At 48.4% G+C, this 23524-nt stretch overlaps 1 protein-coding gene across 2 annotated transcripts; it reads right to left on the bottom strand.

Annotated features, from left to right (window-relative positions):
• Window positions 1-8: 8 nt before the first annotated feature.
• Window positions 9-21900, bottom strand: vars1 (valyl-tRNA synthetase 1). Of its 2 annotated transcripts, XM_061256511.1 has the most exons (31): window positions 21721-21900; window positions 19926-20269; window positions 19014-19157; window positions 18439-18622; window positions 17966-18081; window positions 17449-17524; window positions 16830-16930; window positions 16344-16471; window positions 14825-14989; window positions 14647-14728; window positions 13889-14008; window positions 13548-13656; window positions 12836-12924; window positions 12648-12738; window positions 12303-12427; window positions 11432-11535; window positions 9702-9860; window positions 9028-9118; window positions 8437-8542; window positions 8184-8254; window positions 7779-7904; window positions 6698-6802; window positions 6435-6503; window positions 6167-6245; window positions 5313-5440; window positions 5041-5196; window positions 3970-4188; window positions 3008-3119; window positions 1575-1762; window positions 795-944; window positions 9-248 (listed from the first exon to the last, which is right to left on the bottom strand). In XM_061256511.1, exons 2-31 carry the CDS (start codon window positions 20265-20267, stop codon window positions 180-182), a joined length of 3804 nt encoding a protein of 1267 aa, XP_061112495.1. In that variant the 5' UTR covers window positions 20268-20269; window positions 21721-21900; the 3' UTR covers window positions 9-179. The 2 variants fall into 2 exon arrangements, with proteins under 2 accessions (XP_061112495.1, XP_061112502.1); XM_061256518.1 differs by lacking the exons at window positions 19014-19157; window positions 19926-20269; window positions 21721-21900 and adding an exon at window positions 18837-18947.
• Between the last annotated feature and the right edge of the window lie 1624 nt (window positions 21901-23524).

Below are 23524 nucleotides of genomic sequence, written 5' to 3'. Positions count from 1 at the left end.
ACACCAGGTAAAGAGATATTAATATTTTATTAGTTTTTTTTCCCTCAAGTAATCGATAAGAAAGTGACATTCCATACATCAGAACGGGACCAACACGGGAGGTAAAGTCGTACAATTGTGAAAAGCAGGGGGATTTAAAACCTCGGGACCGGGATGAGCAGCGAGTAAAAATCGGGAGATTACATCATTTTCTGGAAGTTGGCGATGGCTTCCTTCACCTTCTGCAGTTCTGTCTGGCTCTGGCGTAGCTGTGGAGGAAGAACAGGACACAGTCAGAGGCCAGGTCCATGTTTATAGAGACCGGACAAACTCATTATAATTGCACAAAGGAATGGAAGGGTTGTGTAACCCATCCATCCATCCATCCATTATCTTAACCCGCTTATCCTGAACAGGGTCGCAGGGGGGGCTGGAGCCTATCCCAGCATACATTGGGCGAAAGGCAGGAATACACCCTGGACAGGTCGCCAGTCCATCGCAGGGCATACACACCATTCACTCACACACTCACATCTACAGGCAATTTAGACTCTCCAATCAGCCTAACCTGCATGTCTTTGGACTGTGGGAGGAAACCGGAGTACCCGGAGGAAACCCACGCAGACACGGGGAGAACATGCAAACTCCGCACAGAGAGGCCCCGGCCGACGGGGATTCGAACCCAGGACCTCCTTGCTGTGAGGCGGCAGTGCTACCCACTGCACCATCCGTGCCGCCGGTTGTGTAACCCTCCTAAACCCAAAAATAAAACCAGCCTGACCGTGTGACAAGCACCCCCCCCACACACCACTCACCTTCTCAGCGTCCTGCTCCTGCACCTTCGCCGGCACCTTCTCCTTGTAGTCGCTCTTCTCCATTTTCTCATTCAGCTTCTCCATCTGTCGCTCCAGATCACCCTTCTTGGCGGCGAGCTTGGCCAGCTCTTTCTCCGTGTCGATGAGACCCTGAGAGGGGGAAGAGAAAGGGGGAGAGTCGGACAGGAGAGCTTCACCTACAGAGAAAGGAACTCTTTCCTAAAGAGAGGACAGGCTAACTCTTTCCTAAAGAGAGGACAGGCTTGCTTACAGAGAAGGGAACTCTTTTCTAAAGAGAGGACAGGCTTGCTTATAGAGAAGGGAACTCTTTCCTAAAGAGATGACAGGCTTGCTTACGGAGGAAGGAACTCTTTCCTAAAGAGATGACAGGCTTACTAATGGAGAAGGGAACTCTTTCCTAAAGAGAGAGGACAGGCTTACTAATGGAGAAAGGAACTCTCCTAAAGAGAGAGGACAGGCTTGCTTAAGGAGAAAGGAACTCTTTCCTGAAGAGATGACAGGCTTACTTATGGAGAAGGGAACTCTTTCCTAAAGAGAGAGGACTGGCGTACTTATGGAGAAAGGAACACTTTCCTAAAGAGATGACAGGCTTACTTATAGAGAAGGGAACTCTCTCCTAAAGAGAGGGAAAGAGAAGGCACGGCACGTTCCGGAAGGGCAGCTGGAACAGTAAAGGACGCGTGCCGTGACAGTGACAGCCCTGGCAGCTGACCCATTAGACCCCCCCGGGGGGGTTTGGCCCCTCACGGCGGCCCTCACCTTGAGCAGCAGGTGCACGGTGCACCTGTCAGAGGCGATGGCGACCGCGCAGCCCTCCGGGACGGCCCCGCCGGCGTCCCCCGCCGCGCTCACGGCGTGGACGGACTGCGAGTACGACAGCGTCTGGATCTGCAGGCTGTGCGTCCGCACCGCCGCGGCCGTGTCGCCGTCGATGCACTGCAGGTAGCCTGGGGGCGGGAGGGGAGGGGAGGGCGCGCCGGCGCGGTTACTGGAGGTCAGCCGCGGGGGCTGTGGGGTCTGCGCGTCACCGTGTTGTTGGATTGGGTAGCGGTGCATGCTGTGGTCTAGCATTGCACTGTGATTGCGGGCCCGTGTAAAAAAAAAAATGCCGATGTTGTATAATGATGTTTAAACAGACACACGGTGTCTGGGTAAGGTATAGCACAACTACACAGGTCTGGTTGTAGTACAGTATTGTGTAGGGCAGGATGTATTACAGTATTGTGTAGGTCTGGTTGTAGTACAGTATTGTGTAGGTCTGGTTGTAGTACAGTATTGTGTAGGTCTGGTTGTAGTACAGTATTGTGTAGGTCAGGTTGTAGTACAGTACTGTGTAGGTCTGGTTGTAGTACAGTATTGTGTAGGGCAGGTTGTAGTACAGTATTGTGTAGGTCTGGTTGTAGTACAGTATTGTATAGGGCAGGTTGAAATACAGTACTGTGTAGGTCTGGTTGTAGTACAGTACTGTGTAGGTCTGGTTGTAGTACAGTATTGTGTAGGTCAGGTTGTAGTACAGTATTGTGTAGGTCAGGATGTATTACAGTACTGTGTAGGTCTGGTTGTAGTACAGTACTGTGTAGGTCTGGTTGTAGTACAGTATTGTGTAGGTCTGGTTGTAGTACAGTATTGTGTAGGGCAGGTTGTAGTACAGTACTGTGTAGGGCAGGTTGTAGTACAGTATTGTGTAGGGCAGGTTGTAGTACAGTATTGTGTAGGGCAGGTTGTAGTACAGTACTGTGTAGGTCTGGCTGTAGTACTGTACTGCGTAGGGCAGGTTGTAGTACAGTATTGTGTAGGTCTGGTTGTAGTACAGTATTGTGTAGGGCAGGTTGTAGTACAGTACTGTGTAGGTCTGGCTGTAGTACTGTATTGTGTAGGTCTGGTTGTAGTACAGTATTGTGTAGGTCTGGTTGTAGTACAGTATTGTGTAGGGCAGGTTGTAGTACAGTACTGTGTAGGGCAGGTTGTAGTACAGTATTGTGTAGGTCTGGTTGTAGTACAGTATTGTGTAGGTCTGGTTGTAGTACAGTATTGTGTAGGGCAGGTTGTAGTACAGTACTGTGTAGGTCTGGTTGTAGTACAGTATTGTGTACGTCAGGATGTATTACAGTATTGTGTAGGTCTGGTTGTAGTACAGTACTGTGTAGGTCTGGTTGTAGTACAGTACTGCGTAGTTGTGTCAGGGAACTCACAGTCGGCGCGGGTCTTGGTCAGGTTGTAGTCAGCCCTCAGGGACCGGATGGTCCTCACCACAGTCATCACAAACTCCATCTGCCGGTCCACCTCCTCGCTGTTCCAGCAGAACTGAAAGCAGACACCACGGCACACTTTCAGAACGAAGGGAGAGGAAGTGATGCTCAGGCACCAGCTTTAGCGTTAGCCTTTAGCATAGGTCACAAACGTAAAAAAACGCTGAACACTGCAATGCAGCAGAACAATCATTTGCAATGCTAAGTGCAGAGCATTATGCTGTGAAAGGAGTAGGCAAGAGTTGCATACATTGAACCTGTCCCATACCCCTCATAGCTCTCGCGCTCTCTCTCGCTCTCTCTCTCTCGCTCTCTCTCTCTCTCTCGCTCTCTCTCTCTCGCTCTCTCTCGCTCGCTCTCTCTCGCTCTCTCTCTCTCTCTCTCGCTCGCTCGCTCTCTCTCGCTCGCTCTCGCTCTCTCTCGCTCTCTCTCGCTCGCTCTCGCTCTCTCTCGCTCTCTCGCTCTCTCTCGCTCTCTCTCGCTCTCTCTCGCTCTCTCTCTCTCGCTCGCTCTCTCTCGCTCTCTCTCTCGCTCTCACCTGAATGACCTTCCCACCCCCCATACCCCCCTCACCCTGACAGTCACTCTGAATGTCTCTACACCACTTTCCCTTTGTGTCCCCCTCACCTGAATGACCTTTGTACACTCCTCCTCTCCTCTCCTCCCCTCCCTTACTCTCTCCCTCCTCCCTTATATCCTGCATCCACATAGATCGTGTTAGACGTCTAAGTGAACGAGAGCCCAATGGTAAAATATGAGGAGGACAGCAAGGAACTCCGTCGATGGCTACAGCCGATGGCATTTGTTATTGAAATTATTTCACGTTTTTACCATGGTATTCAACAGAATTCCAAACACGGAAACCATGTAGATAAGAGCTACACCCCCTTCTCTCCCTCTCTCACCTCAGCAGACTCTGGGTAGGAGGAGGTGGAGATGCTGGGCAGGTCTCTCTCTGGCTGGCGCCGGGGCAGCCGCTGGAAGAGCTCCTCAGAGACGAACGGCATGATGGGAGATAGGAGGCGGAGCCCCACCTCCAGACAGGTGTACAGAGTTTGTCTGCAGACCTCCGCCTCTCTCCCCCCATCGCTGTCCGCCCTGCTCAGCACAGGCTTCAGACACTCCTGAGAAAGGGGGAGAGAGAGTCAGAGGAGAGAGGGGAGGAGAGAGGGGGGGAAAGAGGTGGAGGGGGGGAAAGAGGTGGAGAGAGGGGGTGAAAGAGGTGGAGGGAGAGGGAGAGGGAGAGGGGGTGGAGGGAGAGGGAGAGGGAGAGGGGGTGGAGGGAGAGGGAGAGGGGGTGGAGGGAGAGGGAGAGGGGGTGGAGGGAGGGAGAGGGGGTGGAGGGGGGGAGAGAAGGAAAGAGAGAGAGAAGGAGAGAGATGGACAGAGGGATAGGGAGGGAGAAGGAGAGGGAGAGAGGGAGGGAGAGGTAGAGGGAGAAGGAGAGAGGAGGGAGGCATTACCGCATGTTAATGTGTTGATCCTCATATCGTTTTGGCAACACGGTCACATTTTCTTTTCACAATTTCACTTATTATAATTTCCTAAAGCTTCATTTATTACAGGGGTGTCGAACTCCAGTCCTCTATCTACAAGTGCTTTTGTCGTTTTCCTCTCAATCTTCAGCCAATTTACACCAAGTGTGTGGACTCTTTACCCAATCAGTGACTTAAATCAGACGAACAGAGTTGTGATTTATTACAATTATCATCATTTGGCCTTTGCCCCCCAGTACTAAGACACTTTGTTCCATTCCATATACGTGCAGTGGGAGTCTGCCATTTTTCAATCTGAATGTGAGAGACAGTACTGCTAAACCTGACCTGCAGACGGACTTTAATCTAGCGGTGACCGCCCGGTGCACTTATACACAGCGACAGGAGGAGGAGATGTCATTAGCATGGGAGAGGCCGGGGGAACCTCGACACTGCCCCCTGTGGACGCGCGGGGCATGGCGGCCGGAGGCAGAGGGTTACCAGGTAGACGTCGCACAGCTCGTAGAGCCAGAAGTTGTAGATGGCGGTGGTGATGCCGGGGAAGTCGTAGGCCTGGAACCCGGAGCCGCAGGACGCGACCGCCGCGCACAGCCTGGACAGGACCCACCTGTCCGTCACGCTCTCCTCGCCCGACAGCTGCAGGAGCACAGGGAACACGGCTACCACACGCTCTGAACACGCCAGCGACACGGACCCGGGGCCGGAGTTTCGGCCTTCGCTGCCCCCGCCCTGACGGGAGGCAGGGAGCTCACCTGCGCCTTGTCCCGGGGCACGAAGCCCTCCCCCAGCGCCCGCATGGCGAACTTGACGGCGTTCCACAGCTTGTTGCAGAAGTGCCTGTACCCCAGGATGCGGTTCACGTCCAGGTTAATGTCCCGGCCTGAGGAGCACAGGGCCGTCTGAGACACCGGACACAGCAGAGCAACGGCCCAGTGCCCCAGAGAGACTACGCTCTGCACACACAGTGCCCCAGAGAGACTACGCTCTGCACACACAGTGCCCCAGAGAGACTACGCTCTGCACACACAGTGCCCCAGAGAGACTACGCTCTGTACAGCACAGTGCCCCAGAGAGACTGTGCTCTATACAGCACAGTGCCCCAGAGAGACTGTGCTCTATACAGCACAGTGCCCCAGAGAGACTGTGCTCTATACAGCACAGTGCCCCAGAGAGACTGTGCTCTATACAGCACAGTGCCCCAGAGAGACAACGCTCTGTATGGCACAATACCTCAAACAGTGAGACTGCGCTCTGCACACACAATACCTCAAACAGTGAGACTGCGCTCTGCACACACAATGCCTCAAACAGAGAGACTGCGCTGTGCACAGTGAATGCACAGCATGACAGAGAGAGAGACCAGGAAAGAAAAGACAGAGACAGAGAGAGAGATAGACAGACAGACACGCATGCATTACACTGAATTGTGTTAGTGCTCAGGACAGAATGAGATGGGGTGACAGTAAGACAGATTTACAGTACTTTGACTTGTGTATGCAGTGTGAGACACACACACACACACACACACACACACACACACACACACACACACACACACACACAGAGGAAGTATGAAAAGGAGAAGGTAATTAATTGGCATACATACCTTGGCTGGTGTAGGCACAGAGTGCGAACCTGAGAGCATCTGTTCCACATTCGGGGATCCCGTTGGGGTAATCAGACTTCTGCAGAGCGCACGCACGCACACACAGACACACACACCCACACACACACAGACACATAGACACAGACACACAGACACACAGACAGACACACACACACACACACACACACACACACACACACACACACATTAGTTATACTGCAGTTGCACCGGAGTGTTCTCAGAGAGGAGTTCCACACAGGTACTCTACCTGTCCCTGCTTGGCCTTCTCAACCTCCAGCGGATCCAGGTTACTTTCCACCAGCTGGGCGTGCAGACCCTGAACACACACACACACACACACAATTATTACATCAATCTGAATATTGTATAGTGTTTTCACCAGAGAATGGTCAAATATACTTCACAGAAGGAGAATTGGGGGAAAATCAGGCCTGAAGCCCCAAAAAGCAATGCACAAATCACTGTGAGAAAGGCCGCTTTCTCCACGGTGGGGGGGGGGTGGTACCATACCTCCAGAGATATGCCCATGATGACGTCCAGCGGGTCGATCACGTTACCCAGGGACTTGCTCATCTTCCTCCCGTGAGCGTCTCGCACCACAGCGTGCAGGTACACCTGAGAATACACACACACAGCGCAGGGTTAACACCGGTACACCTGAGAATACACACACACACAGCGCAGGGTTAACACCGGTACACCTGAGAATACACACACACAGCGCAGGGTTAACACCGGTACACCTGAGAATATATATATATATATATATATATATACACGCGCACACACACACACACACACACACACACACACACACACACACACACATACACATACACATACATACATACACACCGCAGGGTTAACACAGGTACACCTGAGAACACAAACACACACTGCAGGGTTAACACAGGTAAACCTGAGAACACGAACACAAACATACACACACACACACACACACACACACACACACACACACACACACACACACACACACACACACACACACCTCAGGGTTAACACGGGTACACCTGAGAATATATGCATACACACCGCAGGGTTAACACAGGTACACCTGAGAACACAAACACACACACTCGCGGTTAACACACATACACCTGAGAATATATACACACACACCGCAGGGTTGACACAGGTACACCTGAGCACACAAACACGCACACGCGTGGTTAACACAGCCCGAGAACAGCCAGGACTGCAGAGAGCACGCTCTAGTGCATTGTCACAGCGTCTCCTCACATTAACAAAACCCCAGCGCACAGCAACACTGCCACCTACAGGGGTATTTCAGATATAGCATATTCCCAACAAAAGCGTTTTTTACGGAGGATTACCAGCGGATAAGTGGATTTGTAATTTCTAAAACATTCTACATTCTCGCTATATTTACACTTCAATGAGTGACACCTTAACCAGAGGACACGTCTTATTTCATCGGCCGTGGTCTTTTCAACTGCAAAGAAGCGTTAGCAGCCAGAGGTTTCTAATCCCACAGCGGCCTCACAAAAGAGCAGTGGGATTAGAGCCCACACCCTCCTGGCTAGGTGCTGCTGACGGTCTGTTCCCTCACCTCTTTGAAGGGCAGCTTCCCGGTCAGCTTGAGGCCCATCATCACCATGCGGGCGACCCAGAAGAACAGGATGTCGTGCCCCGTCTCCAGCAATGTCCCGGGGTAGAACACCTGCAGGTCCTCGTTCTGGCCCGAGGGGAACACCGGTCATATTCACAACGCTCACCGCGCACGGATTTTCACTTCAACATCTCTATATATGCACTTCACGCATCTGCCAAATCAAACAGCCATTCAAAGAAAATTAAGGGCAGGTATTATCGTGGCCGCCTGCCATTTCCACTCAGGCGCTGCACTGAGAGGATCAAATTAAATAAACAGAACCCAGCCCAGCCCCGGCGCTTTATGCTAATTACCCGCAGCGTTGGCGCTGAAGAGCATTAATCAAAGTGTCTGGAAGCGTACCTGGTGGGGCCAGCCAAAAATGGAGAAGGGGAAGATGCCGGAGGAGAACCAGGTGTCCAGCACGTCCTCGTCTGGGAAACAAGCACAGAGGGAACGCACAGAAACACACGTGAGACGGGACACGGGCGTGGGCAGGACCACGAGGCCGTTGCTAATGGCAGCGCGGCTAATAACAGGGCTCATTCTGGCGCAGCTCCAGCTGGAGGCTGAAGAGGGGAGGGGGGGGGGGCGGGCGGGGTGGTGGAACTCTCACCCTGTCTCAGGGAGATCTTTTGGGCAGGGACGTTGAAGCGCTTGGCCGCCCTCTCTCTGGCCTCCTCCTCGCTCCTGCCACTCACCCAGTAGTGGCCGTCCATGTCCTGGCAGAGGGTGAGCGCCGCACGGACAGACGCACAGACGGACAGACGGACAGACGGACAGACGGACAGACGGACAGACGGACAGACAGAGGAGCTCAATGCAGGGACCAGAGGGGTGGATGCAGCACATTTACTGCACACTGGAACAGACTGAGAGCTAACCGTACACAGGCTATTGAGCAGATTAATACACTGCAGAAGAACGTACATATTTCTTACTGCACATTAGGGTTAAAAATAATAAGAAACATACATAAAAACAAGACTATTGACGGAAGCTGGGTGCAATATTTGCACACTGGGGCAGGGGGCAGCCTGGAGCCTACCTCAACTGTGAGTTGCTTTGGATAAAAGCGTCAGCTAAATAACTAATGTAACATAATTGATGATATTGATGATATAAAAACCTACTTACTGAAAAGGGGGGTAATCACCACATTGCAGTGTGACACAGACACACAGACACAGACACAGACTGTTCTCACCTCCCCAGGTTTGACGGACGGGTCATCGACAGTGACGAAGTACGCTGGGATCCTGTGACCCCACCACAGCTGACGAGAGATGCACCAATCCCTGCGAGACAGGGAGGGGTTAACACCAATACCTGCGAGAGGGAGGGGTTAAAACTCTGTGACTCCGCCCAGGTGGAAAGAGTCAATGAAGGGAAGGATGGAGATAGAAAAAAAAAAAAAAAAAAAACTTCTGAAGATGTGTAAGAATTATACACTGCCTGTGTCTTGAAATCAAGACTCAAAAAGCTCCTATTTTAGCCTTTTGTTCAATACTCCACTTGAATCACGCTGCTCATCTTTGATCTGAAAATTACTCTCGTCACTCGAGCTGATTGTGAAGTGCTGTGTGGCAAATTGTTTTTAAATTGTGCTGCACAGAAGTAAGACTGAGCATCTGGCCAATTCATTCAGTGGCTGAAGAAACAAGCCAGAGAGGTGCAAGCCCTGTGTTTTTCTTATAAGATCCACTCCCAGTGAACTGATTGGTTTATTTCACTTGCTGAAATTCTGTTTTTGGTGGATCGTGTGCATTTGTTCTTTGTTGGGCGGAGGCGTTCATGACGTCATCGAAACGCTGACAGCCACAGAAATGCTCCTGTACGTGTGAATGTGAATGAGAATTCAGAGGCAGATGGAAGAAACACCTGATGTTGTCCATCCAGTTGAACCAGGTCTTAAGATGGTGGTCGGGGATGATCTTGAGCCGGCCCTCCCTGACGACGTCGGCCGCCTGCTTGCCCATCTCTGAGCAGTCCACGTACCACTGGGGCTTCAACAGGGGCTCCACGATGTCCTTAGAGCGACTGCAGGCACACACACGCACGTGCACACAAGCGCACACAAGCGCACACACACGCACACGCACGCACACGCACGCACACGCACGCACACGCACACGCACACACGTTACTACAGCAGGCTCACTGAGGATTAGCACTTAGCCCTGCTACAATAGCCTAGCTGTGCTGAGCTACAATGTTATATTTGTTGCCTAACTGTGCTAAGCTAAAGCTGTGCTAGGCTACAGGGTTGTGTAGTGCAACTGTGCTAAGCTACGGAACTGTATTTGTAGCCTAAAGCCCATACTCTACGCAAGGAACATGTGCAGCAAAGCAAGGGGCATTTCTCACGTTCCTGTGCAGTCCAAATTTTGTAACATGATGCAAAAGGGGTGCCGTTTGAAACTACAAACGAAGAAGTAATCATTTCCGATGTAAACTGCTTTACAGAATAGCCTAGGCCGCCACCCTGGATTAGCAGTATGTAACCTCAGAGGGCTAAAAGAAGCTGGTCAATGCACATACAGAATGTAAGCAAAGAGCTTGCTTGTGTCCCGATTCTGCGTTGGCATTGGTGTTCCTTTGCGCTGAGTATGTACCAGGCCTAAAGCGTTGCTGAGCTACAAAATTGCATTTGCAGCCGTAATGTGCCAAGCTACAATGTTGTATTAGCAGCAGAACTACTGAGCTGCAGTATTGCACTTGTACTGCGCAAAACACTACACCGAAATGCTACAGCGTGCTCTGTCATATATAAAGAATAATCTGTACAACATAAAGTCAGGCTCAGAGAGGAACATGAGAAAACCTTTCAAGCCAGGGGCGGAAAATTACATTTCCCCCACCGTCAAGACTCGTCTGATTTCACCCAATTTTCACTCTTTAATTCAAGCCTTGTCACAGTAAACACGTCGTTAACACCAGCTATTTTAGACACACCGAGGCGTAACCCCGTCTTATATATCACAAGTATAGAAGCAAGCCAGCACAACAAGCTAACACCTCCGCAACGTTTTTTCCATGCTAACTTTTTCCCCTCACACTGAAATTATGCATCATCACATCTAACACCCTTAGAGTTCAGGACAGATATTATACCACATCTATCTATAGAAACACACTGGAGGCCTGTTTATGCTGAGAATGTAGGCCATCTTGGAGAAGAACTAGCAAAGCACTTTTTAAATATTTAAATGAATTGTGAACAACAGAATGAGGCCATTTATTTAGCTATTGCAACTGTTGTTTGGTACTTTTGTCCCCAAGCCAATATTATACGCTTGGGAATATATTAAAGAATAGAAAGAGGAAGAACAAAAGTACATTTTCTGTTTAAAAGTTGATCTATAAAGCAGTATATGAAGAGATGATGTCTGCATATGTGCTCTCCTTAATTAACATATAAACAATGAGCTTTGCATACGGTCACATTTTAAACTTAATGGCTAAATAAGAGATTGTTCACATTTGCAGTCATGAAGTCAGTCATAACTGGCATCAGGAACTTGGAACCATCACACCCCCCCAACTTGGTTTCGGTTAACCGTTCACACCCCTACTTGGAAGCTGTGATGACCCAGGTGTGCTGGTCTCACCTGCACACAGGTACCACCATGGGGTTGTCCTTAGTCTCCTTAAACTGTCCTCTGTCCTTCAGGGCCTGCAGAACTGCCTTTCGGGCATCAAACCGCCTCATTCCCTGAGAGAGAGACAGAAGCGCATTTAATACAACACACGCAGCGTAGCTTAGCTTAGCATAGCGTACTCTGAGAATTACACGGAGAAGGCTCGGTTGGTAGGGTTGCATTTCATAGGCTGTTAATGACCTAGTATTATACTTTACCAGGTACTTATGTGTAATTATAAAAATAGCTCTTTTGATGTCAGCGGTAAGTACTATGAAATGGACTGTAAAACACATTTTAATAGTACTTAAGTTTGTTTCATGGTCCTTACTGTCTCGGTTTCAAAGTACATACTGTACCAAAACAGTAACTTAATAATTATATAGGTAGCTGTGTCTTTACCCAGTAAATACTAACAGTATTAGTAGTAACTGTCCGTAAAATGAAGCGTAGAGACCAATCTATGACCAGTTTATGAAGGCAGTGTAAATAGTAAATGGTTGGCATTTATATAGCGCCTTTACCCAAAGCGCTGTAAAATGAATGCTTCTCATTCACCCATTCATACACACTCAAACAATAACGGCCATGCAAGGCACCAACCAGCTCGTCAGGAGTATTTTGGGGGTTACGTGTCTTGCTCAGGGACACTGACAGGCCCAGGGCAGAATCAAACCGGCAACCCTCCGACTGCTCTTACCGCCTGAGCCAATGTCACCCCAGTGTGAAACCAGGACTGACCCTAGAGTGGATCGCCATGGCAACGAGAGAAGGCCAAGGCCACACAGGGCTGCTGGGCCTATGGGACAAGCCCAGTCAATAGGAGGAGACGTAAACACACCAGGAAGGGAGGGGGCACGTTGATGAGGAAGCCGTTCTCGTCCAGGATGTTGACAAACTCCAGACTGTGCCTCTCTCCCACCCCGTAATCGTTGTGATCGTGAGCAGGAGTGATCTTCACGGCACCTGAGGAAGAGGAGGAGGAGGAAGGCCTTCAGTACCAACACACCAAGACCCCACGCTAATATTTATTCCAAGCAGTACATGTTCAGGAGCACACCTACGCATCTCAAATCAGTGGAGGTTCAACCTTTTCATTATTTTACCAGTTAGCACACATCAATTTTTCAGGAGCGAATGCTCCTCCAATGGGTGCTCCTCCAATGGGACGCTCCGTACTCCTTACCCGTCCCGAAGTTCATGTCCACAAACTCGTCCAGGATGATGGGTAGCTTGCGCTCGCAGAACGGATGGATGACCCACTTCCCTTTCAGATGCTGAGGGAGGGAGAGGGGGAGGAGGGTGAGAAACAGGGCGGGGGTTCCCGTGGATACGCTGAGGCAGGCGGAGCGGGGAGGGGGGGGTGAGACAGACCTGGTATCGGGGGTCAGAGGGGTGCACGGCCACCGCAGTGTCTCCCAGCATGGTCTCTATACGGGTAGTGGCCACCACCACCTCTTCGTCTGTGAGAAAGAGAGAGGTGATGCTGTAGACCGGAGCTGCACAACTCCGGTCCTCCGGGGCGGATCTGCGTACTGGTTTTTGTTCCAACCAATTGCCTGGTTTTTCCATTTGCTGACAGCTCTATAAATTACCCTGGTTCAAGCCTGTACTTGAGCACAGTAAAGTCATTAGGATACGCAGGCAGCCTGCAGCTGTAGCCGGTACTCATACACATGTCAGATAAGATACGATTGAGTCAATCGTCATTAAGACAAGAAGTCGGCACGAAATCCTGAAACGGATCGGCCCTTGTTGTGCACCCCTGCTGTAGACAAACAATCCTCACAGTTATTATGCAGCCGAGCAAGGACTCAATCGACCAGCAGGGGTCACTATTGGGCGACAGAGGGGTTCACCGTTCACCATGGCCAATGAAACATCTCTTGGTAAAGCTACAGCCAACTGTATATCACTACGTGGGGCTGCTCTGACAGTCCAGGTCATCCGTGCACAGGAACAGGGGCTTAACAGGATGAGCCATCCACCAGCCCCCAGATCTCATATTTCTGACACAAGCTAGACCACGCTGTCTTTTTTAAAGAGAGAGAGAGAAGGCAAGGGGCTCCTTTTCCATTCCTCTCACCCGTTCCATCGATCTTGTAGGAGAAAGAGACCAGAACCCCAAACTCCACTTTCTCCTTGTATCCAGGGACGGGCAGCAGAGTCCTGCCAGTGAGCTCTCTCTTATCCACCTGTAACACACAGCTCACCATCACAACACTGTCACCAGTACCACCATTACAGCAGACTCACTTGCACGTTTACTTTGAGGAATAGTGACAACTGGTTTACGTTTGCATGCTACGGAAATCACCCCAGGCTCACACCACTGCCCGTGCCCCAGGGGTACTGCGCTTCAGGACCCAGCGGTAGGTCTGGGCCCCGTTTAATGCTCCAGAGCTGGAGAAGCTCCCCGTGTCTCACCTCTATGTCGGAGATGGCCGAGTTGAGGGAGCAGGACCAGTTGACCAGCCTCTTGCTCCTGTAGATCACCCCCTCGTCGTGGAAGCGGATGAAGGCCTCCTGCACGGCGTAGGACAGTTTCTGTCCGCAGAGAGGGCAGAGGTGAGCTCTGAACGTACGACACGCCGTTTCTCACGAACACACTCACAGTACTGTCGCTCACAGGAAGGGCAGAGGAAAAAAACAACTGCTTCCATTTTCCACTCGTCAATGAGCGTTAGGGCTTTATACACCCACACCCAAACCCAAACCCAAACCCAAACCCAAACCCTAACCCACAGCACAGGAGCACTGCAGCTGAGGCACGGGCTCTCCTCCAGGACATTTTCCCATGAGCCCATGGGCTTTTTTTTCCACCACACGGCCCACAGAGTATCACAGGAGAGAGCTGCTGCAGACTCTCGCTGATCAACACGGTTATCGTTAGGACAGGACAGTAGAATCCCTCCCCATATTTCGACGCAGACACACCTTTTAAAACTATACCTTAGTCCTCTCTCCTGATCCCCCCCCCCCCTTCTGACAGCACTTCGTGCGTATTTTACGAGTTATGGATTTGATGCTCTAACCTGTGGAAGAACCTATGCACTTGTAAGTCGCTTTGGATTGGAAGCGTCTGCCAAATGACTCAAATGTAAATGTAAATGTAAATGTAATTGTAATTGTAATTGTAATTGTAATTGTAAATGTAAATGTAAATGTAAAGAGGGAGCACTCACATCGTCCATGGTGAAGCAGGCCCTGTCCCAGTCCAGAGAAGATCCCAGCCTTCTCAGCTGGTGATAAATCCGGTCGCCCTTCCTGCAGACAGACGAGGGCGGGAACCAGAGTGAGCTCCTCTGACCCGTCCCCTCCGCACGCCTCCCTCCCTCCCTCCCTCCCTCCGCCGGCACTCACTCGTTCTTCCACTTCCACACCTCCTCCAAGAAGGCCTCGCGCCCCAGGTCGTGCCGGCTCAGGCCGCGCTCCCTCTTCAGCTTCTTCTCCACCACCACCTGCGTGGCGATGCCGGCGTGGTCGCAGCCCGGGTTCCACAGCGTCGTCTCGCCGCGCATTCTGTGCCTGCCGCGCGGGAAACCGTCAGAGGAGGGCGCCACCGCTCGGACAGGGTGACATCACGTCAACTGGGGCTACCGCGCTGATGACATCACATCAACTGGGGCCACAGCTGCAATATGCAGTCTCGTGACATCACATCAACTGGGGCTACCGCGCTGATGACATCACATCAACTGGAGCCACAGCTGCAATATGCAGTCTCGTGACATCACATCAACTGGGGCTACCGCGCTGATGACATCACATCAACTGGGGCCACAGCTGCAATATGCAGTCTCGTGACATCACATCAACTGGGGCTACCGCGCTGATGACATCACATCAACTGGGGCCACAGCTGCAATATGCAGTCTCATGACATCACATCAACAGGGTCTACAGCACGAGTGAGATCACTGCAATAAGGACTGTGATGACATCACTGCATGAAGGACTAATAGCACAGTGGGTCCAATGACATCAGGAGGAGGAGGACTCTGCCACGGATGTCACACTTCAATGGACTACAAAACTAAAAACCCTCACAACAAAACAAAACGACTCTGTAGAGTCTACATAGTGTCACAGGATATAATCCCTCCCCCCCCCGACAGGCAGTCAACACGAACATCATAAATGAATACAGACATTAAAACAAACAACTGCATTATCTATAATGCTTCTGACGCGTCTGCCTACATAGTAACCAGTAACCAGGACACCATAACAGAAACTACGAAATGCCTTAACACAGAACAAATACTGCAGGGCTGCCCAACCCTGTTCTGGGAAATCAACCGTCCTTTCAGTTTTCATTCAACCCCAATTTGACACACACGCTGTTGAATGAGATGTGGGTTGTTAGGGTTGGAATGAACACCTACAGGAACTCCAGGTACAGGATGGGGCAGTCCTGATATACTGCATATTTACAGATGTCCTGATTATATGGAGACTCAGAGAGAGAGAGAGAGAGAGAGAGAGAGAGACTTGCCTACCACTGTCAGAACAGCAGAATCCCTCCCCCTATTTTGACGCAGACTCAAAACCCACCTTTTCAAACTCTACCTTAGTCCCCCCTCCTGATTTCCCCTGCCCCTCCTTTCTGATATCCCTATCCTTGATATCCCTATCCTTGTCTAACCCTTATGCACTTATGATGACAACTATGTTTAGAACAGCATTTCATGTGTATTTTGCTAGTTTCTGGATGTGATGCGTTGACTTATGGTAGAACCTATGCACTTGTAAGTCGCTTTGGATTAAAAGCGTCTGCCAAATGACTAAAATGTAAATGTAAAAATGAGAGAGAGAGAGAGAGAGAGAGAGAGAGAGAGAGAAACCATCAGGGAGAGGGAGGATGAGGCGAGGGCGTTACCATCGAGTGAGGCAGTCCTGGATGGCGTTGGTGAGGGCGTGGCCCAGGTGGAGAGATCCAGTCACATTGGGCGGAGGGATACACATCATGAACTTTCCGCGGGGATTTGGTTCGCTGACACTCTTCCGCTGGAACACAGAGCCAGAGATGAGAACCTCTACCGTCATCATCAATGAGGAAGAGTCTCGCTACCCTTTCTAAACCCCTGGAACAGCCTGCGCTCAAATCAATGCCCAACCGTGTCTAAAGGAAAAACACCGCAGTCACGAACCACATTAGAGATCTAAATTAAACATCTTCAGATAAAATCACCTTAACATATTGAAAGCTTATATGTTTGTCGAAAAAAGTGCATCAGATTAAATTACTGGACAAGGTTAAAATGTAAAAAATGTGGTGAATCACAAAAAAGAAAGTAAGTTTCCAGGGCTACGAATTCCTCCAAATTAATTTCTTTTTTTGAGACAAATTAACTGTGATTCTCACCCCATACTCAGGCTTGAAGAAGCCCTGCTTCTCCCACCAGGGGTACCAGGCAGCCTCCACATACTGGGGACTGTATGCATCCGGCAGGGGGCTCAGCACGTCTGAGACACAGAGAGGGAAGGGTTGGTATGGTACACACACACACACACACACACACACACACACACACACACACACACACACATGTCTGAGACACTAGGGAGGGAATGCACACGCGCCCACACAAGCATGCACACACATGCACAAAATGTGTGCATAATTCAAAACGTGTGTGCACACACATCAACAGTCATGTATGCTCCAAAGTACATGCATGTTTTCACACAGTGTGAACTGGAACGTATGCATGACACGTTTGCACATGTGCAGGTGCGGGCGTGTGTGTGCACGCGAACACACACATATGTGAGGGGGCAAAGGAACACCAAAAGGGTGCTTTTATTTTATTTTATTTGTTTAAACCTAAAACTACAATAAAACTTTTAAATGGCCGTTTTAAAAGCAAAGGAAAAGTTTCTGTCTGTTTCAATTCTGAAAATGGTTCTGAAAACATCTCAAACAGGAAGAGGAGAGGAGAGGAAAGGAGAGGAGGGTAAATAGTCTCCAGTCACTCGCTCACCTTTCTTCTCCCCGGGAGGAGTGGGAACGTTGTACGTGATCACGCCCAGTTCCTTCTTCTCTGGTTTACTCTTCTTCTGCAGGAGAACAGGGAGGGAGGACACATGAAGCCAAGCTCAGAGCCAATCGCCATGAAGCCGCGTTTACAGAGCAGCCAATCACCATGTTGACCATGAAGCCGAGCTTACACAGCAGCCAATCGCCACGAAGCCGCGCTTACACAGCCACCAATCACCCATCAGTCCCATAGGGTCTTAGCAAATCAGGGGCTTTTTGGAGCATGTACATTTGGGTATTTTACAGTAAACCATTGACTCTGACAACTTGAGCAAAAAAAAAAAAAAAAAAAAAAAACTTCTGTGTTTTATGAGCTGGCATCCGATAAATCATTGGAGTTTTTGAACCCTTAGGGAAGAACTTGCATATCTGAGACGGGAACAAATATTTGTTCCCCCCTCAGAGAAGCAGAGCCCCCTCTCCCCCCTCAGAGGAGCAGAGCCCCTCCCTCAGTATCTCACCTCAGACTGCGGCTGCTGCTTCTTCTTCTGTTCCAGCTCTTTCTTCTGCTGGAACTTCTCCAGCTTCTCCCTCTTCTTGGCCTCCTTCTTCAGCTGGGCTTCCGTCTTGGGCGGCCCTAAGGAACGTTAAATTAGCCTCAAAGTAACGCAGGGTGCAGATCATGCGGCCATAGGCACGTCTGCTTTAGCATGTATTTGGATAATCTACTTTCATATGCACAGGGGCTGAAATGAACTTGGCCGACAAGAAGGGACTGTTCGAAATGCCCCCACTGAACTCACTTATTCTTTACTAAAGGAAATGCTCCTATGCTGCTTTCTCCTATCGATGGTAGTGGACACCTTTCATGATCAAACAATAAGACTAACACACACACACACACACACACACACACACACACACACACACACACACACACACACACACACACACACACACACACACACACACACACACACACACACAACCTTACCTTCAGCAGCTGGGGCACTGGTTGAATTGGCAGCGGGAGTGGAACTGGCCTTGGGTGATACTGGAACCATTTTCTCACACAGTGCGATTTTGCCCAGAACCTTCTGGAACTTTGGCTGGTTGATGCAGGTGAGGAACCACCTAGTCACATTAGTCAGGGCCTTTCTGTCAGAGGGTTCCAAGGCCTAGAGGATGAAGAGAGATCACAAAAATAGAGTTTTAAAGGTCAATACGATCAACACAATTCTGCAAATACCACAGACACAACCAATTAGATAAAAGGGCAACTCGCAGATAAAATAAACCTAAAGGTTACCTTCTTTTTTTTTTTGTTAGAACTTAAAATAACAGGACATTAAAATCTAAATGGGCATTTGCCTTTAATTTAATAATACCAACCTGCAGAACGAACGATGTTCAGAATGAACAGAATAAAAAACAAACAAAATAAATACTCTAACCAACACCCATCATACCTCTCTTATTGCTCAAACCGAAACACAACACTGCACAAGAATGAGGTTGAGTGAGGGAGTAGCCAGGTTAGGCTCATAGGGGGAGGGGCAGAGGACTCACATATTTAAAAGGCAGCAGTACAGCCATGGAAACAGCGATGTCAGCCAATGAGATGCTCTCCCCGACCAGGTAGGTTCTGGGCTGCAGGGTCTTGTCCAGGATACCGAGGACCCGCTTCAGCTCCCCCCGGGAACTGTACTGGAGCTACGAGAACCAGGGAGGAGAGGGGAGGCCAACTTAGTACAGGCTAGCATTTCCACAACACGAGCACAATGAAGACCTGGGAAATAATAGTGTAATTGTGTGTATTCAACGGAAGATGCGTTACCCACAACGCCTGTAAACTGAACCAAAGTTGCACTGCACTGCAATGTCAGTTTGGCACCCAAGCAATTCATTCCTGACAACTCATTTCAAATGGTTTCAGACTGTTCAGAACATTTTGGTAGAGAGAGAAAGAGAAAGTAAAAAGGGGAAAATTTTACAATAAGGTTCCATGACTTGGCATGAATTAATGTAGTTGTTAACCAACTACTGCTGAGAAGTTAATCAGTACAGCTGTGTTAATGTATTTACACATCATTCACTCATGCTAATCACATAAGTTATTTCCGATTCATACTGGAATGAAAAAGTCAGTTAATGTATTTGTCAATGGTTACAGTAACTAATTATAAGTTCCTCCGATGGTTTGCTAATGTAGAAATATTCATGTAACAAATAGGTTAGTTGTTAACAAACGCATTAACTAATGGAATGTTAATGTTAGATTCTTAATTAATGTACTTGTCCCTCATTAATTCACGTTAACAACTACATTAGTTAAATTACTTTATGGGCATTTACCAGACTGTACAATGAAGTGCAAATCGAACACAGGAACAAGGGTGATGAGGACCCTAGAGGAAAGTTCATGCCAACTCATGAACCTTATTGTAAAGTGTGACCAGTAAAAGTAACAAGTGCACATACCTGTTTGTCCACCCCAGTGACTCCCAGTAAAGGGAACACCACCGCACAGGCGATCGGAATCAGCTCATTCTCCGCAAAATTTATCCACTGCCAGAGCTGGCTCTCCTCCTTGGCATCCCTCTTCCCCTTCTTCAGCCCAGAGGACAGGAACCAGCCCACCGCACAGGGTCCAGTGAGCACGACATCACTGTTAGCAAGGGTCAAGGCGGGACGGGATTGGGCAAGGGGCGCCGGAGGGTCCCCTGTGACGATGCGCGGAGGGGAGGGGCAATATTCAGCGGCAATGAGGGCCAGGAGACTCCTGAGGTCATCTGGGTGCGGGGAGACGTACAGCGTGTCCATCACTGGGGGAGAGAGGAGGGGGGGGTAAAGGGGGGATGAGAGGGAAAGATTAGTCCACACCAAGACGGTGGCAGTGTGCCTTCAGTGGAGACCAGTTCAGGTCCTGATCTACATGAAGGTGCCGGATCTTTTCAGCGTCCAGTAGATATGAACGGATCGTATCTACTCGCTTTTATGTCACGGACTCATTTCAGGGAGTTAAGGCGCTGTTGGCAAGGCAACTCTGATGGGAGACAAAGCGTCACCTGTTCGATGTTGTTTTTTGATCATGATCCTTCGTTTTGGGACTGCAAAAGTTATCCCAAAATTCAAAGTGAAATGCTGTCTCCACCTTCGTAGCAACACACTGCCAAAAGTGAAAGCTGAATGTTATGCTAGAGCTACTTCGCTATTGCCTTCTGATTGCCTCAGTCAGTGACGCATCAACTCTGCCAAAATGATGGCAAACCAAAATTACATGCAGCCAATTTGTATTAACGTCTGAAATATATGCAAACAATATATGCCCACGTTAGATCAATGAAATAATAAAGTGCAGCTACGATTAACTACATTTAATTTACATCAGCTAGCATTTACATTATAGCAGGCTTTTGCTTCCATAGCTTAGATGAAAAAGGAAGGAAGAAGGTTTTCCAAATGACTTGGCTAAGTTACCTCGCCAAGTTAAACTTGATGAAAGAAAATCTAATAGCTAGCTAGGCAAGATACATATTTAACAAGCCAACTGTTAGCCGTTCCGATATATTAATAATAGTTACCAAGTAGCAATCTAACTAACTATAGCTAATAAATAGCTATAGTAGTTAGCCAGTTAGTTGACGTTTACAAAAAGGCTGTCGATTTGTGCATACAGGCGAGCATACCAAAATTAGACAAAATTAACTATAGAGGAGCTCTAACTAGCTCCAACTAAGTTAGCTTTTTAGCAGTAACGTTAGCATGCAAACGCAACAACACCGTTAACACTGTCAAATCGTATGGTTAATTAGCTAACATACGTGTCAGTTTCTTATTAAACACGCTTGCTTGCTGGCTGGCTGGCTGCTGCTGCTGCTTGCAGATAAAATGAATGGACAGTTAACGTTAGCTAGCTACCGTTAGATAGCAAGCAAATCTACACCTGGCTAACGTTGGAATAAGTACATATAGAATAAGTTACATATCTAATATTAACTTCTAGTTCCTAGCTTCCTAACCTTATGCATATCCAAATCTGTCAAAACTATAATTCCCTAAATCTACCTACAGCTAGCTAGGCTAGTAGACAAATATGCGAGCAAGACCGCTAACATTAGCTAGCTCGTCGCAGTAAACGCAGCAACTGACCAAGTTTATGTCCCTCGTAATTTGTCAGTTAAGAATAATTTCCCTTCAAAACGAGTTTCTGCTTGCTATACCAGGTTCATGTTGGTCAAAGCTGTAACAATCCAAAAGAAGTAAACTGGCTCACCTTTTCGCTGCTAATTTAATAGACGTCAGTTTAGTGCAATGAATACAAAACCCACATGAAACTTCCCTCGTTGCCGCTAAGCTGGGTGATTTGACGTAATTGCCATGCCGTCTGATGCAATGCCGGGCGCACACTACACATGTTCCACGGCTCGACGAGGACCCCACTGATCTCTGACGTTTTCACACAGATTTGAGGTTTACAATTGCCTGTCGCTTTAATGTAGCTAAATTGCCCACGTGAGTGTAAATATGAATACAAGGCTGAAGATATCCGTTGAAATTCTACCAATGCTGTAAATCGGCAGCGTTCAGCCAGGTAATTTTAGATGTTGTGCAAATGCTACAGAAGACATACCGACACAGATATAATATTACTTTAAAAGGCGAAAAATGAAATAATTCAAAGTGTTTATATACACAAGGTGCCCCCACATGGTTGCATGATAGAAAGGTTTGATAATAGCAATAGCCTTTGAACCACTTGCCGTCCCATTTCATAGGTTCATGACATGAAATGTGCATTAAAATTTCACTACGTTCCGTTTTCGGAAATGTTAATAAATTCTCAAATTTTCCTTTCTGTTTCTCCAAATCACAGGCAGGAGTGTACAAGGGTGTAGTTCGGGTTTCCCCCACCAGAGGGAAATGCACTCTCACCCCCGACAAAAAAACCTGTCAAAAACCTTTAGGTGAGATTTTTTAAAAAGAGACTGAGGAACTGAGGCCAATCTGCATGGGTGTTGCCATCCTTACTGCAGACCGCATCCTCTTCCTCACCCTCTACCTCCAGCAGACAGTCTGATTCAGAATCAGACTTTATTGGTTAAGTATGTTTTTTAGGCATGCAAGAAATTTGGTTTGGTTAATCAGTTGCTCATTGTGTAACAGTCAAGACAAAGGCAAGCCAGAGTGAGGAAATAAAAAAAACAAACAATGGAAATCAGTACATGGTATAAATAAGTGCACAGTATCACACCCAGGCTGCCATCTCCAGTGTGATACCACACATGGCCAATTAGTCACAGCCTTGGCAGGACATGATGGCATTATAACCAAATTAAACTTTTCTGTAGTCTTGAGTTCTGTAAATTCATGAAGAGAAACCAAAACTATAACAACTCTAACATATTAAAACAAATGTGATGTATATTCAATATGGCCAATGTTTATGTTTCCTTCATAAGGCATACTCAGTGATCACTTTATTAGGTAGACCTGTACACCGCTTGTTAATGCAAATATTTAATCATCCAATGTTGTGGCAGCAAGTAAATGCATAAAAGCATGCAGACATGGTCAACAGGTTTAGCTGTTTTTCAGACCAAATATAAGAACAGGGAAGAAATGTGATCTAAGTGACTTTTACCGTGGAATTTTGGTGCCAGACAGGGTGGTTTGAGTATTTCAGAAACTGTTGATCTTGGGGGATTTTCATGCACAATAGTCTCTAGGGTTTGCAGAGAATGGTGTGAAAAACAAAAAACATCCAGTGAGCAGCAGTTCTGCAGTTGTTAATGAGAGAGGTCCGAGGAGAAGGTCCAGACTGGTCGAAGCTGACAGGATGTGACAGTAATGTAAATAACCAAGCATCGCAACAGTGGAATGCAGAAGAGCATCTCTGAACACAAACACGTAAAATCTTGAAGTGGATAGGCTACAGCAGCAGGAGACTTAATAAGTCTAAAAAAATAAGTCCAATAAATACCTAATAAAGTGCTCACTGAGTGTATGTTAGAATTAACCGACGGACAGCAGAGGACAGTTCTGCAATGTTAGCTCTTGACAGATTAGTATGAAGTATT

The sequence above is a fragment of the Conger conger genome, chromosome 1, assembly GCF_963514075.1.
Source record: "Conger conger chromosome 1, fConCon1.1, whole genome shotgun sequence".
Lineage (NCBI taxonomy): Eukaryota > Metazoa > Chordata > Actinopteri > Anguilliformes > Congridae > Conger > Conger conger.
The sequence above is the reverse complement of the archived record's forward strand: the minus strand, read 5'-3'. Positions and strand labels throughout refer to the sequence as shown.